We start from the raw sequence: 16,918 nt of genomic DNA, 5'->3' as shown, positions 1-16,918 counted from the left end.
CTCCTATACAAGCTTCAGAATGTTCTTCAAAGCTGTCATTGAAAAAGAAAATTAGACTTGTTCCAGATAATATAAGTATATTTAAGTAGGGTTGGGGGTATGAGGGAACAGTTTTCTTTCATAAGACATAGATTTTAAATTCATTTCCTTAAAAATTACCTGTCCAGGAACCTTAGTTACCTGGGCAATTAAATCCCATAATAAATAACTGGGGACCTGCTTCAGCAAACAGAATTTCCAATGGAGTCATTAAAATGTTACTTGTGTTTGTAGTATTTGCTTGTACTCAGTGCGATTGGATTCAATATGACTTTAGAAAAGATATAACTCTACCAAATGAATAGAGTAAGAGCTGATGAGAATATTCTCAGCCTGAAATAGAGTTCATTGACAGTACTAAATGTGGAAACTGCCAAGTATTTTGTGATTGATATTAATATATATTATATAATGAATACATTTTAAAAATATTTTTTAAACTTCTAAAAAATACATTCTTGTCAGGTTATAAATATACATCTTGTCAAGATGTCTCTGTGAATTCTTGGGTCTTTAACTAGCCTTCAAAATGTTTCATTTGTTCATACATTTGTTTGTTTAATAAATGATATTATGGAACCTTTAAAAAAAAATAGGAGTATTCAGGGTAAGGAAATAAATCTCAGTCCTTAATAAAGTTGTATGCTGTATTTAGGTAGAATAATTATGCTCTACTGATTCCCTTTAAAGAAATATTCTAGTCTTCAAGAGGTTTTTATTTGACTGTGAGATAGACTGCATACTCATTTTCACAATCCACGATATAAGCCCATCTTAAGCATTCTTTCATCAGAATAATATCTGTTTATTGATACCTTAAAATTTGGCTTTTCAAAGAAAGTTCTACAAAGATAGATAAATACAAAAAATAAACCAAAAAACCCCAGAAAACCTTGCTTCTCCCCAGCAGTTATGAAAGCTATTTCTTTGAATTAAAAAAAAAAAATCTCAACTTCAACTCTCAAATAATCATTCTTGTAGAAATTATAGTGAAACTATTACCTGTTTAGTTTTTATGGAACCTCTCACTTCTCTTCATTACCCTTGACATCCTCACCTTTACCCACTCCTCAGAATCTACTTTATGACATAATGTTAAGTATGATTTTTACCCTGCCCAGAAATGTTTAACTTACCACCCAGGAGCCTTCTCAGGAAGCATAACCTACTTCAGCATCACGCAGGCATATATGCAGCACTTAGCTTTCACCCCCAAACCTTAGGCTTCTTCTTATTGGTTAAAATCTTCCTTGAAAAAGGTGATGAGAAATGATTGGCCTGGATTAATACTGTAGGCCCCACCCAGCCATTAGCACAGAAGAACCTTAAGTACTACATCAGCTAGTAACCAGGAGTAAACCATTAATCCTTTTAGACAGGAAGACAAAGTTTCTTTAATTCATAAGGGGAGTTGGATTGCTCAACAGCAATCATCCAACAAAATATGAGCAGTGCTTCAGTCTGAGGCTAAATAAATTGAATCTTGCCATCTCATTTCACATGATTCTTAGTGACCTCCTACTGTTCAGGATATGCAGTGAAATATAGGCCTCCAGAGATAATTTCTATACTTTGTAAGTAGACAGTGGTATTTGAGATTATTTTATCTTGCTTATAGCAGATATTATCTTGATTCTTCTCTGCACAGGAAGTGAGCAGATTGAGAGTATGATCAATGATTTATTGAAAATATTTCTACTTAATGGGAAAACTCTTTCAAGCAGAAATCAAACTGTGGGTAAGTTTTCCAGTGGCACTTCTAAATGACCTTTTTGCCTCCACCTGGCAAAATATTTTTTTGTTTCTTTGTTGTTTTTTTTTTTGCGGTACACGGGCCTCTCACTGTTGTGGCCTCTCCCGTTGCGGAGCACAGGCTCCGGTCGCGCAGGCTCAGCAGCCATGGCTCACGGGCCCAGCCACTCCGGGGCATGTGGGATCTTCCCGGACCGGGGCACGAACCCGTGTCCCCTGCATTGGCAGGTGGACGCTCAACCACTGCGCCACCAGGGAAGCCCCTGGCAAAACGTTTTTATCAAAACTGATTTTTGAGTTTTGTGGAGGGTAAGGTTTTGCTCAAATCTGTGAGGTGGTGATTATTAACACAGCACAAACAATCCCTCTGTGCAGGTTCTGTCATTGGTTTTCAATCGGGATGACTGAAAGAGTCCTCCTCATGTTTTATTAGAAACTATTCAAATGATTTCCAGTTGCCTGAGCAGCAGAGTTGTGGTGTAATACAGAGATGAGGAGCAAGTCTCTGGGGTCAGCATGCTTGATTCACATCCTGCCCCTGCCACTTCCTATCTATGTGAACACTGGTAAGTTACTCAGTCTCTTTGTGCCTTTAACTTTCTCATCTGTAAAATCAGTTGTGAATAATGCTGTGTTGTAGACTCATTGTGAGGGTTAAATGAGTTAATTGGTATAAAGGGTTAATGTGCTAATTTTAGAAAGCACCGGTTTGTACTTAGTGCTTGCTTTTACTATATCGGCAATATTTATAAGTTACTGATAACTTTTGCATCTAATATTCTGGGGTGAATCATTAGAGATTGGGATAGGTACTATTCCTATTAAAACAGGGGAAAGGTAGGTTGGTGAACAGATAGCAGATTATAGAAAGGAGTCTGGAGATATCTCAGTAAAACCCCTTAGAGGCTCTTAGTCAGGTAACTGTCATGCTAATCAGTCAGGCTAATGTCATGAGGCTGTATCAGAAATTGAGACAGAATTACAGGTACCTATAACACATTTTGCTCTTAAAGGCCACTGGTACAAGGCATTTATCTGTTCAACAAAGGGTTCTGACTTTCCATATGGTAGGTGTAGGGAGTAGTCCCATTTCAGACTCAGCTGGGTGGTGCTGGTTATTTAGATCAGATAAGATGAGGCTGGGACTCAAAACAAGTCCTATTCACCAGGCTTGTAGAGGAATTGTGAACTTACTTCACAATTGTGAGTTTCAACTGTTCCCTCAACTCTGGTCCTCTTTCAGGAGCCCATCTATTTATTCCTCAACCTTTTCCCTCTACCAAAGACTTATGAATGTCTCTGATAGCCATCAATTTCCTCTTTCCTTGCTGACTGACTGCTTGACTATAATGTAGGGTGAATTGGTTTTGGTCTTAGTCTTATATCAACTAGACATTTTCTCTCTAAGCTTTTTATCTCTAACTGTGAAATGAAAGTCTTTGTTCTCTATTAAGGGGATTCAGACATTCTGGAGCAGATGGGAGATGGTTTGGGGTATATGGATGAAATTACACCATCCATAAACCAACCTTGAAAGGCCTTTCAGACAGGTGGGTAAGGTAACAGGGGGAAACTGTCTGGAGGTACTGTCTGTCTTTTCTCTTATCCTCCTTTACAGGGCTCTTGGGAGAAGGCAGCTAGGGGATAATCTGGCTATGACATTAGACATCTATTCCTAGAAGGGTTAGCATTTCATGAAATTTCCATGTTCTCCATGCTATAACCATCCTTTATATCTCACATTTTTTCTAGCTCTAAAAATACCGATTCTAACCTCTCCGTCCCCTCCCCTTTCCCCCAGAAAGTCTAAGGTACACAACAGGCCATGAATAAGTGCCATGAATGAAGACACTTTGGGTTAAAAGAATTTCTCTTTAGTAGGATTAGAAATAATACTAAGGTGGAGTTGATGATATCTGAAAAGCTTATGGGTATTGAACTTTCAGAAACAATGCTCATACTTCACAAAGTTTCCTTATCTTTGGTTTTTGGGGTCTTTTTTCTTTTTGAGATAAAGATGGCACCTTGTTAACATCACAGGTCTAGTCACCAAAATGGAAGGTCTTGTTGGGTGTCTTCCTTGGGAGACAAATGGGAGCATCTGGTACTTGGACACATATCTTCAGAAGTCTAGGTCACAAAGGAGATGACTAGCATCATGGACATTTACAGCTTTCAGTGTGTCCCGTTGACCTGGCTCAATGAGCTGTTCTTGGACCAAATTACAAACTGGCTACAAGGTATCCCAGGCTGACACTCCAGTACCTACTGGAGTTCAAAGAGTCTCCCTAAGGTGTGAGTTTGGTCCAGAAGATCCATAGCCAACACAGATGTGTTCTAAATCTACTACGAGATGAAAAGTGTCAGGGACTCTCAGTGAGACAGCTGGCTGTGGAGTGCCTTAGACCTGAGCAATAATCATATTTGTAAGATATGCAGAAATGCTGTGGACAGTGTGTGGGAGTATAGCATGATATTTACAAACAATGACTATGATTTTGATGAGAGTGTAATTCCTAATACAATCACTCCCTAATTTGGTGACCTTGGGAAGTTACTTAATCTCTCAGCTTCAGTTCCTTATCTGTGAAATTGAGCTAATAAAATGGAAATAGTAGTACCAAACTCAAAGGATTGATAAGAGTATCAAATTTCATAATAAATGGAAAGCACCTAATTTAGTGCTAACTCTCAGTACATATTAATCCTTTTTTTTGTTTTCGGTGTGTTTGGCAGTTCTGTGTTCTCAAGTGACACAAATATTTTTGTATTTATTTACCTCCTGGTATATTCCTCCATTCAGTTACAGAGAGTCAGAATTTTGTAGTTGGAAAAAATTTTAGAATTATATAATTCTATTTTTTAAAATTTATCAGATGAAGAGAATGAAAACTGGAGAGGCTGAATAACTTACACTGAGCCATTACTTCTTAAGGTTTGATAATCTCTTTAACAATTACCAACAAGGATAATAAATAATGATAGCAAGTTATGTTTAAACAGTGTTTTCTGGTTTTCAAATTACTTTCCCACTCATTATATGTAACTTGGTCCTGCCAACATTTTTGTAAAACATGTAGGATAGGTTTCTTTATCCTTGTTTTGCAGATATGGAACTTAAGTTCCCATTAGGTAACTTTCTAGGTCATATTGCTTGTTCTTGGCTAGGCAACATTAGAATTCAAATCTCAGAGTTTAGGCTCCTAAACTGAAAAACTTTTCATGACGTCTTTAAAATCCTCATTCATCTCAGATCCCTGGGTTTCCAGGTATATTTGTAGAGCTCATAGGGCACTAGAATTAAACAGGATGTTAAAAATCCTCTGGTTACCTTCCTCAATGAAGTCTACAGAGATAAGATGACTTGGCCAAGGTTGATAGCTCTATTGGTGGCAGAGACTGGACTTCTTGTTTCTTGTTTCCACCAGGTGATGATGAAAACTCCCTTTTTAATGCTATTTATAAAAGGGGAAGAGGAGGGAGTATCAGTATGATCCCAAGCTAGAGGATTTTATTGCAAGAGATCCTAGAAGGAGAAGAAATAGAAGTGTCAAATTGTGACATTTGGGGAACTTTATGGCCTATGGTTGCTTGTAGGGTTTGTATGAACATTGTGGACCTATGGCTATTATTAGGAAAATCATATTCTATTTATTCTTTGGACTGAGGGGTCCTTGTCTTTGACACCTAATTCTCTAGAGCAAGGGGGGGGGGCAGAGTCAGGAATATGGAGAGAGTGTCTGGGTGTTGCATAGGGGCAGATGCAGGAAGAATAAAGATATTATATGTGGCTGGAGTTATCCTTATGCTCTATTCATTAGAAACCTCAATGTGAGGACAGAGGAAAGTGAGGAACCCCAACAATGGTTTATCACTAACACAGCATGGTGGATAAATTAACCATACACATTTATTGAATTCAGTGAATGAAATGATCTTCCTCCAGCACACTGAAGGAAATTACAGTTGTGTCCACCATGTGGCCCAGTGGTATAACCCTAAAAACTATAAAGCTGGAACACTCAGGCAAGTGCATGTTCAAATGTCCCTTTATCAAACTCTACAATTTCACCTTCCCATGTAGAGGAAGGCATGCTACTATATGGGTCTAACAGGATTTTGAAGCATCTGATGATAAGAAGTCCCAAGAAGATACACAAAATCCCAACAAAAGCGAAGCCAGTTTTTTGCTCCAGAGTCAACGAGAAAGCTGACACTTCGTTGACACTCATCTTAGCTGAAGAGTTGCCACAGTAGGTACTACTCATTATTCACTGTCACATCATTTTGGCTCTTCAGAATTCCTGCGGGAGTCACCTCTTGGCCTAGATACAAAATTGGACTCAGTTTAGTTTTATCCATACATGGTATTAGGTAGGTAATTGTTTTGTAAAATCTGGCATTTTTCAAACTCACAAAAGTTATATGAAAACATTATCAGATATGGATCAGGATCAAATTAGTATTGGAGATGCTACTTCTATTGTAGTAATTACAGGATTGCCTTTGTGGACACACAAAACTATACGTCTGTACACTAAATATAAAATCATGTATGAAGAGGAATAGTCAAATAATTAACCCTAAAAGCATTTGATTCATTAAGTTAAGTCACTGAGTTGATTCATTAAGTTAAGTGATTCATTTGATTCATTAAGTCATTGCTTCTTTGACCCAAGCTGTCATCTAATTTTCATTTCATTTTTGCATATATCAATAAAACCATAAATAATTATAGGGTGTAAGCTGGTCAAGCTCTCTAAAGTCCATGTTTTAAGGTCTATCTCCAATGCCATTTTGTCTGATAGGTTCTGATCCTTTTAAATAGGTGTAATATCTTCTTTCTTTTTCACTCCCCCCTTTAGCTTTTAGACTTATGTTCTTGTATTTTCTTTTCCACTACCACTTCATACACTAAATGCTAATTTCTTAAAAAGAGAAATTGTGTTTTTAAAATTATGTTAAAAAGAGCAGTACCCAACATAGTAGCTTGCAAGTAACAAGCCGCGGTAGTTGTGGACCATTAACCATCTCGCCACCATCTCCACTGGCTCTCACACCCTAAATAGACATAAAATCCAAGTTAAACAGCATGTTTTCTATGAAATTCAGCTGCAAGTCAAGCTCCCCAGACACCTTGCCAACCAGATTCCCACTATCTCTAAGCTCCTACTATGTTGAGAGTCAAAAACTACAGCAAAAGGGTTCAAAAAGTGTGTGTTGAATTGAAGCAAAATAGATTTTTCCACTTGCTGTCTTAAAGTTAATTAAATTAACTAATGAAAAATCAAGATTAGTTAATTAAATCAAATGGTTACTAACCCACAGCTGCCCTTCTTGAGAGGACTGTCACCAAAAAGCTTGTCATCCAATAACTGAGAATAATAGACTGCTGGTGTTTTTGTCTCTGTTGTTGCTTCTTTTGATAATTTTAAGAATTATGTTTATTAAAATGACTGATGCTTCAGGTTCTTTGGGGTTCAATTTTCAGAAAACAACTGAGACAGAACAAGGAATGGGAGGTAAGGAGTGGAGAAAGGGAGTGATTAATAAGAACAAGCCTTGTAGCTTTCAAAATTGTTCACCAACTTATACACGAGTTAATATCAAACAATATTTATTTTATACTGGTTTGGATTACAAAAGAGCTCTGTCTTCAAACCTTAAGTGTTAGAAATATTCAATACATTTTGGGATATGCTGGTTATTTGACTTTTTTGTTTAATAGAAGGAAAAAATGTTGTTTCAACCCCATTTGTTGAATTTCTTTACACCAAATCATTTTTCTACCCTAATAAGTATGCTATACTGAATATATTTTAATTTTTAAAAATGTCAAATCACTTAAGTGTTTCAGAGTGATTTTTCTGAAGATTGAGCTCTTGTTGTACAATTTATCCTGTAGAAAGATATCCTGAATATCTAATGACCTTGGGACTTAACTAGAACTTTTTTTTTCTGACCAAATCTTTAATTTTATTGCTTTGTCATTTAAAGGTCTTTTGTTGAGATTCATACACCCTCTGGTTCATTTTTTTAATGGGTGGACAAACTGAAAAGAAGGATGTTTCTACATGGAGATGCTGGATCAACCATTTGACTGATTCAGCCAAGTAACTTGTTGAATTTTTTTTTTCACAAGAGCCATGACCTTGCTAGGCTATACCATTTGACTATTTCCTGGGACATGTAGGTAAGAAGAGGCAATAAGCCTGGTTTACTGGTGGACACAGTTAAACAAACTCCCTTCAGTGAAAGACTTGTTGCCCAGCACGTGGGCGGGCTACCAGCAGATAATCTTCAGCTGCTGGCTCCTTCCATGGATTGCCTCAATAGCAGAGAGCTGCCTCTCTGTAACCCAAGGTTAACCCAAGGTTACTTCGATTCCAACAGCAGACAGTTTTCAGTGACTGATTAATGTGAAAATAAAAAGGCCTGGCCATCTTGAACTCTGAAGAACCATTCTAGGGAGGGAGACACAAGAGGGAGGAGATATGGGGATATATGTATATGTATAGCTGATTCACTTTGTTATAAAGCAGAAACTAACACACCATTGTAAAGAAATTATACTCCAATAAAGATGTTAAAAATAAATAAATAAATAAATATGTGTTTAAAAAAAAAAAAAGAACCATTCTAGCTCTAGAGTTCATCATGGGGAAAACCAAGGCTGTTCTTTCATCACAGTTCAAATTCTGCCCACTCCTGCTTAACTCCCCACTCTTCCACAGGTGTTGAGCCCAAGGGCACTACTCAGTAAACATCCTACACACTACTCTCTGTCTCAGAGTCTGGTTTCTGAGGAGCCTAACCTGCAACAATTGGTATCACTGTAATTAAAACATCTGGGCAGTTTTAATGATCTGTGCATTTTTCAGCTAGTTCATTTTGCCACCATGCAGAAATAGCCTAAACTGAGTATAGTTATGATATTAGCTAAATTTATTTACATGTTTTTTAAAATCATGAAGTAGACATGTACACAGGGTCATAACTGATCATTAGAAAACTTAAGTCTGTTGGCTCTTAGCTTGTGATTAATCCACTAGACTCTGTTATTCTTATAAAAACCCACCAACTGACCAAACAAACCAAAAGAGACATTTTCTAGCTGTAGCAATAAAACACGCAACTCATTTTTCACTATTAAATTAAAACAAGGTAATTTCCTAGTTAGAGATACAAAATCCCTTAAATTTTATATTACTATTTGTCTAACTTATGGCAGACATACGTTATATGTCTGTCATACGTTAAAACACAGCACAATGTTTTGTTCTTAGAGTCTTAGGCAATCTGTGAATTGAATTACTTATTTTAATGGAAAAATAACTACTTCTCAAGCAGTTACCACAGTTTCTGGCATGTTGTAGGTATTTAATGCATATTTGAATTGAATTAAACTAAATTTATTGAAAATATAATTTTTGATGAATAAAGTTCTGGTTTTAAAAAATCTAATATTTAAAATTCAGAAAACATATTTAAATGAAATGAACAAGAAAACTTTGATTTAAAAAATATCAGCTTTGAAGATACATTAAAATTCAGCGCTCTTTCAGAGTTCAGCGTTTCTGATTTTTTAAAATAATTGATTAATATAGCATTCCCAGAAAGACTTACATGATTTGTAATATTCAAAGGTAGGGAAAATAGATCTTTTCTATCAGCCTTGTTAGTTCCCTTTTATTATCTATGGAAAGGTATGTAGCCATCATATTATTTTGGCATTAACTACCAGGAAGTCGATAGTTAAATTTTGTATTCAATCAGAATGCCTTTGTTAGCTTAAGACTTCTGGTATAATTATCCCTTCTTCCCCTGACTTTGCCTTCTTTATTACTTGGCTGCTCTGGTTACCCTTAGCTAAGAAGGGTAAGATACTTCAAAGATACTTAGCTAAGATACTTCAAGAGCTTTTGGAATTGGGTAGGAGTACAAACAATGAATGTATATATGGAACCACTGTTAGTAAATGAATAAAGTCACCATTTTTTATACTGTCTTGCAAGAACAGATAAATGGTTGTCTCGTGGCTTTATACATAGTTTATAAGCCCTCTTTGGCTATCTACTGTTGGTGGATAGCCAATATAAATGAAATGCAAGACAAAAACTGGGAGCTGGGCTTCCCTGGTGGCGCAGTGGTTGAGAGTCCGCCTGCCAATGCAGGGCACACGGGTTCGTGCCCCGGTCCGGGAAGATCCCACATGCCGCGGAGCGGCTGGGCCCGTGAGCCATGGCCGCTGAGCCTGCGCGTCCGGAGCCTGTGCTCCGCAACGGGAGAGGCCACAACAGTGAGAGGCCCACGTACCGCAAAAAAAAAAAAAAAAAAAAAAAAAAAACAACTGGGAGCTGAATGAGGTTAAGGTATTATATAATAATGAATACAGCAATTACATTTTAGTTATTCATTCAACCAGTATATATATTGAATATCTGCTCCATGTCAGCGCTGTTTTTGGTCCTGGATTATAATGATGAACTACAGAACAATGTGCACCTGCCTTAATGAGTGGAGGAGGAGACAGACTCAATTATTTTTAAAATTGTCTTATCTGTCTATCTATTATATATCAGGTAGTCATAAATGCTACGAAAGAAAGCAAGCAAGTTAAGAGAATGATAATGAATAAAGGGCACTTCTTTAATTAAAGAAATCAGCAAAGGCTTCTCTAGCTGCATTAGATGAGTTAAAACTCTCAGGATAAGATGATTTATAACTTGATGAGCAAAAACCTTTGAGAAATACCTGACCATGAGAGTGCTGCCAGAAGTATGGACTTGGACAGACAAATGTTTCGATTTTCAGAAAGAGCAATGGGAAATTGTGAAAATTATATATTGGTAACTTGAAATTAATCTTTGTTACAAATCCGTAATTAATTATTTTAATTAATTAAAATTAATTTAAATGCTAATTTGTTAGCACTAAAGAAGTCACTAAAAGTTAAGATGAGGTTAATAAGAAGTAATGCCAAATTCACTTCTTTTTTGGAAAGTTTACTACTAACATGGAATATCAGGGAAATAACATCGACATGGTTTACTCGATGTAAAATAGCACAGCAATGCATTTAACAGTCTCCCATGATATCTTTTTTGGGGAAGATGGTGAGATATGCCTGGATAATATTATTATTTTTTTAAAATTCATTTTATTTACTTTTTTTTTTTTTTTTTTTTTTTTTTTTGTGGTACGCGGGCCTCTCACTGTTGTGGCCTCTCCCGTTGCGGAGCACAGGCCTCGGACGCGCAGGCTCAGCGGCCATGGCTCACGGGCCCAGCCGCTCCGCGGCATGTGGGATCTTCCCGGACCGGGGCACGAACCCGTGACCCCTGCATCAGCAGGCGGATTCTCAACCACTGCGCCACCAGGGAAGCCCCTATTTACTTATTTATGGCTGTGTTGGGTCTTCGTTTCTGTGCGAGGGCTTTCTCTAGTTGTGGCAAGTGGGGTCCACTCTTCATCGCGGTGCACGGGCCTCTCACTATTCTGGTCTCTCTTGTTGCGGAGCACAGGCTCCAGGAGCGCAGGCTCAGTAAGTGTGGCTCGTGGGCCCAGTTGCTCCGCGGCATGTGGGATCTTCCCAGACCAGGGCTCGAACCCATGTCCCCTGCATTGGCAGGCAGATTCTCAACCACTGCGCCACCAGGGAAGCCCTGGATAATATTATTTTTATGTAGAGTCATAGTTCACTGAAGTATCCTAATAAAAATTGGGCTCTGTAATCATAGAGACAGCTCTCTAATGTAGTATCACAAAGGTCTAACTCTATCTACAACCTCTTCAGTGTTTTTGAACAGTAACTAGGTTGAAGATATTGAAGTGATGATTATTAAAGTTGACACAAGGCAGGGCTGAAAACTCTAAGTTAGCTCACAGAATCAAGATTCAAGACAATTCTGATGACTGTAATTCTGGATTGAAACCTAAACATAAAATTTAATTTAAAAAAAATTTAATAGAAACACTTCTCAAGTCCCATATTTAAGTGGGAGGGAGGGAGATACACCAAACATAGATGGGGGACACTTGACCTGGAAGTTCATGTGAAAAGATGTTTTATTAATATCTTAAAAGGAAGAACTTAGACTTTTATATTCATCTTAAAATTCTACCTTACACCAAAGGTGAAAACAAAATACAAGCCAAGGAGAACACCTGAAAGGGTAGTACTCAAATGTTGAAAAAAAAAAGTCTGGCCATTGCTGCAGGCATTTTGTCCACACAAGCAAATAAGTGAAAAGCCAAGCAATTGCCTAACAACATGTTCAGAAAATAGATACCCTTGGGAATTTAAGCCATATATGTAGTGGTTAAAATACCAGTATTTTCAGGCCTAAATTTTTCAAATATTTGCCCAAACTTTCCATTTTGCTTGCTCTATTAAATGAATGACTTGTCTCATTTCAACACCAAGTCTAATGTTTTTGAGAATAACTGCTAAGTGTGCTGAGCTTTGCACCTTTCAATTAATATAGAGCATAATATGATATAAGAGTAATAACAAAATATTAAGAATCAATAGAGGTCTTCAGATGCAACACTGATTTCTTCATAATTAATAAGGTATCCAAAATTACTGGACAACTGTGGATAAAAGATACATTTCTTTCACTTTCTCTAATCTCTGGAACAGAAGCAAAAAAAAAAAATTAGCATATTCTGCAAAACAGACATTTTAATGCCTACCTCAAAGGGAAAATATCATCTTAATATCCTGTTTATAGGGAAATAGAAAATGAAAGAAATATGGGAGAATTTAGGCCATGAAGTTACAAAACTAAATAAATAAACCCTTATGAGAAAAAAAATTTGAGAATAAAGAAATGAATTTTCAAAATAAGAGTAGAGTGTAAAATTATGTGGTAAAAGTTATTTTTCATATGCTCTGCCACAAAAAAATGGGTAAAATTATCAACATTGTACAGTTTAAATATCTGTGTTTTATGATTAAAGTATTTAAGTATATTTCTGTAGTACTACTGCAAATGATAAAATATTGCCTCAAGCTGTGTTAACTGGAATCAATGTGTAGGTATTCTAGAAATGATAAAATGAGTTGAAAACACATTATTTCCTTCATGGCATTTTCAGGAACTGGGATTTCTAAGTTCTGATGAGTCATTGTATTGGGCCAAGGGTATACCTGTAGATACCAATAGGCCCAAATCCCACTGAGCTGCTTTGTAGTTAGTAACCAATAAATAAGCAAACACAGTCTTTCTATGACCAGTCATACTATTGTTAAGTAGTCAAGCAAAGATAACAGTATTTTTACACCTGATTTATAGACTTTCATATACATGAATGTTATGTGTGATTTTTTTTCTGTGAAATAAGTTCATTGATTGGAGATATAAAAATTCACTTTTCAGAAACATATAGTCATTTAATGCAACATGTGTTGCATGTGTCATGCAACAATGTGTAACTGCAGAAACCAATATTGAAAAGTATGTGCCTATTAAAAAAAGAAATTCCTGTATTTTATTTTAATCAACAGGTTTTTTCTCCTGTTTATTCATCTATTAATAATATTCTAAACAATATATCTAAAATAACTATTATAGTGGAATACGGTGTTCTAGATGAAAACTATTATGATACTGGTCATTAGATATAATAATCTCGAATGCTAATGATATGAACATTCATAATTTAATGAAATGAGACATATAGGAAAACCCAAGCTTAAAAAATAATGAATTCTCCCATATACACACCCCTTCAAATATCAAGATTATTAAATCCCATTAAAAGAGGGAAAAGAAGCATTATTGAGGCCACATCTGCACAGAGCTAGTTAGTAATTTGGAATGGAATATGTTGGAATCAAAGGAAAACCTTAAATAACAAACCCAGATGTCTTCATCATGATGAAGTGCATAAATTTCAGGCCTCCCCAGGAATCCAAAAGCTTGAGATATGCCAAAATCAACCTCCCCTCAACCTTTCAGGTTTCAACCTTTAGAGAATTTCTATTAAGAGAATCTTTGAATGGCTCCTCAAGGACTCTGACATTCCTTTTTTTTTTTCCAGAAGCACTGGAAACCTGGTCTGAAAATTCTCAAAATGTCTCACTAGAGAAACCTGGACTGTCATTATCATTCTGCCTTGTTTGTCTCCAGTTCTCTTTGGACATATTAAACTTAAGAAGCATAGAAATCACCTACCAAACATTATGGAAGAAACATCAGCAAGCACACAGCACATCCACTTTTTTTTTTTCCTTTTGTCAGCAGCATCAGCAGAAACATTAGGGCTCTTTCTTCTTTAGAATTTGAACTCAGCAGACCTACAGACTCCTTCCCCCTCTCCACCCTCCTCACCTCCTTTCCTGCTCCCTAGCTTCAGAAATACAAGAAAAGGAGACATGCTTTTCATCTGACCTGCACTAGAATCCTGTCAGTTAATGCGAAGGGTAAGGGGAGAAAGTTACTCCGTAGGGAGAGACGTCTCACCTTCCATGCTTGTTGCCATGGAGATGAAATCCAGCGAGTAGATTTAAGTGTTGGCAGGTTTGTCTGTGTTCGCTGATCTGTTCGGTAACAATGTAAAAGACGTGTCCTGGGAACCTGCGTGGAGTCCCAGTACCGCGGTTATCGTTTTACTGGCCTACGTGTGTAAATGTCTGTATCTGTCGGTGAGGGGCAGAAGACGTGTGCGCGCGCAAGTATATTTGCAGGAAAATGTGCACGGATTTCTTCCATGTGGCAGTGTGTAAATTGCGCACGCGTGTGCGTATGTGAGGGCGTCTGACCGTGTGTATATGTGAGAGAGAAGCGGTGGGCAGTGAAAGGGGGTAGGGAATTGGCCACCGCAGCAACAGGTTCCATAGAGTCCTCAGCTCTGAAAAAAAAAAAAAAAAAAAAAAAGGGTCATTTTCACTCATATCACACTTGCAGGTTAGCAATCGGAGTTCATCACCAATTTGTCTTTCTAAGGTAGTGGAGGTGTTAATTAATGTATTGTTAAAATACTTGTTTTCCTCTTCTGTCTGCATCAGTAGCTGTGCCGCGGGCATTTTGTTGTGCTCGGTGACTGCAGTCTCAGTCGAGGAGTAGGCAATAAATTCCTATGTCTTTCTTCTCATCCTGTAAAGGAAAGACGTGGGTGACGGGTGTATTGGTTTAACTGGGGACCGCATACGTCATTTGGAGTTATTTTTCCCTACCCTTCGCCTTGCCTGTGCAAACCCAACAGGATCCCCTCCTCTTCTTAGGAGTAGGTGCCTAGGCGCTGTCCGTAGTGCTGAAACATTGCGTAGTATGACCTAGCTCCCACAGACGAGCTACAAGGGTAAGCTGTGACAAAGTGAGAGAGTGGCATGGACATATATACATTACCAAACATAAAATAGCTAGTGGGAAGAAGCCGCATAGCACAGGGAGATCAGCTAGGTGGTTTGTGACCACCTAGAGGGGTGGGATAGGGAGGATGGGAGGGAGGGAGACGCAAGAGGGAAGAGATATGGGAACATATGTATATGTATAACTGATTCACTTTGTTATAAAGCAGAAAGTAACACACCATTGTAAAGCAATTATACTCCAATAAAGATGTTTAAAAAAAAGAAAAAGACAGCAAGTGAGGAACGCTCCGATAAAGCCCACAGGAAGTTGTGAGATACATTTTCTGTTGAATATTTAGAAACCAAACCTAAACCGCATTGAAAGCAAAACAAAACAAAACAAAGACAGGCAAACAAACTCAGTTGTAAGGTTCCAGTTCTATTCATCTTTGGATACTATATCCAGAACCTACAAGTTGCAAACACTTGTAGATTCCTTTAAAACTTAATTACTGACTTTATGAATTATTAAGTATTCAGAGATTGGGGAAAGTGTAGATGCAGAATTAGGTCATTATTCGTAAAAAAAAATGCTGAAAACAAGTAAAAGTGTGTTATAGTTCAATAATAAAGTGAAGATAAACTTTATGTTCATTTAGAGTATTTACTTAATTAGGAAATTTCATGGTCTTACAAAAAATGTGCAATGTATGACTGTGAGTTCATTTGAGAATATACTCAAAAAAAGTTATTCTTTTTCATATAAAACTATTAAACACCCTATAATATAGGCCCACCAAGGAAGAAAGTGGAAGAAGTGTCTTCTTCTGGGAACATGTTCATTGCCATGGTTTTATTAACTCTTTTTTTAAAGCTTGCTAAGGGCCACATCCATTTTTGGTACTATATACTAGGGCAGTGCTTCTTGAAATCGAATGTGAATCCCCTGGGGATCTTGTTAAAATGCAGGTTCTCATTCAGTAAGTGTGAGATTGAGTCTCAGATTCTGAATTTCTAACAACATCCCAGGTGATTCCAGAGGTTGATAGTCTCAGGACTAAACTTAAAATAACAAGATTCTAGAGATACTGTGTTCTGGCCATGCAGTCACCCACAGAGTATGCAAAAGGAGGTCATTATCTTTCATCTATTATTCTCTGTATGTTTCTAGACTGTTGCAAGAATATTCTATTCAAATAAGTTCAGATATTAACTGTTTTATTTATACAATATTAACAAACTGTTTATGAATTTATCATTTGATTGATTTTGACATTGTCTAGACACATGCTACAGTTTGCTCCACTCTATATTTCCATACTATGATCTGCAATCACCCATTCTCTTTGCAAGCCAGGCTTAAGAAAGTGGAACCAAGTTACATGATTCTACTACTGGTATATGGGCCCCACTCCAAGAATTTGTTATCATGATTGAAGACTTAAACTTGTCATTTCATGACTTTAAATATGGTTCTGTAGTAAATGCTCATGATACTGATTTTAAAAATTTAGACATTATAGATCTAATTCTCACCCAGTTTAGAAAGTGGAAGAGGACCATTATTTCACAGACCTTTTGAATGAAATCTGATCTGTCATATCATTGACATAATACATTTATACTTAGATTTTGAAGAAATCATCCTCTGGATGATTTTCTGATTTTTTAAAAAATCCATACCTACATCAGTTGTACAGTGCTTTCAGTTAATGCTTTTGAGTTGATGCCAAAGGAAAGTTTTGACTATAAATTAGGTTCTTTGGTGTTAGTTGGTGCATGACCTTGACCTTTTTCAAGCTATATGAACAGTGGTGATGTTCTGGA

General features: G+C 37.0%; 1 protein-coding gene and 1 long non-coding RNA gene across 7 annotated transcripts in view; one reads left to right on the top strand and one right to left on the bottom strand.

Annotated features, from left to right (window-relative positions):
- Positions 1 to 15,195, top strand: part of LOC131753758 (uncharacterized) — a 127,869-nt gene extending 112,674 nt beyond the window's left edge. For 2 of the 4 annotated variants that reach the window (XR_010839687.1, XR_010839693.1), the window contains 3 exons: positions 1,688 to 1,777; positions 2,167 to 2,357; positions 13,840 to 15,195. This is a non-coding gene — a long non-coding RNA (uncharacterized lncRNA). Of the gene's footprint in view, positions 1 to 1,687; positions 1,778 to 2,166; positions 2,358 to 10,373; positions 10,459 to 13,839 lie in introns of those variants that run through there. The other 2 variants (XR_010839688.1, XR_010839692.1) reach the window with 2 other exon arrangements.
- On the bottom strand, positions 5,684 to 14,306 carry CTXN2 (cortexin 2). 3 transcript variants are annotated; one of them, XM_067029213.1, is made up of 3 exons: positions 13,974 to 14,102; positions 6,769 to 6,852; positions 5,684 to 6,116 (listed from the first exon to the last, which is right to left on the bottom strand). In XM_067029213.1, the coding sequence occupies exon 3, from the start codon at positions 6,057 to 6,059 to the stop codon at positions 5,814 to 5,816; it is 246 nt and encodes an 81-aa protein (XP_066885314.1). In that variant the 5' UTR covers positions 6,060 to 6,116; positions 6,769 to 6,852; positions 13,974 to 14,102; the 3' UTR covers positions 5,684 to 5,813. The 3 variants fall into 3 exon arrangements, with proteins under 3 accessions (XP_066885314.1, XP_058915447.1, XP_066885315.1); XM_059059464.2 differs by lacking the exons at positions 6,769 to 6,852; positions 13,974 to 14,102 and adding an exon at positions 14,262 to 14,306; XM_067029214.1 differs by lacking the exon at positions 6,769 to 6,852.
- Positions 15,196 to 16,918: the final 1,723 nt, after the last annotated feature.

This window comes from Kogia breviceps, chromosome 3, assembly GCF_026419965.1.
Source record: "Kogia breviceps isolate mKogBre1 chromosome 3, mKogBre1 haplotype 1, whole genome shotgun sequence".
In the NCBI taxonomy this organism is placed as follows: domain Eukaryota; kingdom Metazoa; phylum Chordata; class Mammalia; order Artiodactyla; family Physeteridae; genus Kogia; species Kogia breviceps.
This window is presented reverse-complemented; position numbering and strand designations above follow the sequence as displayed.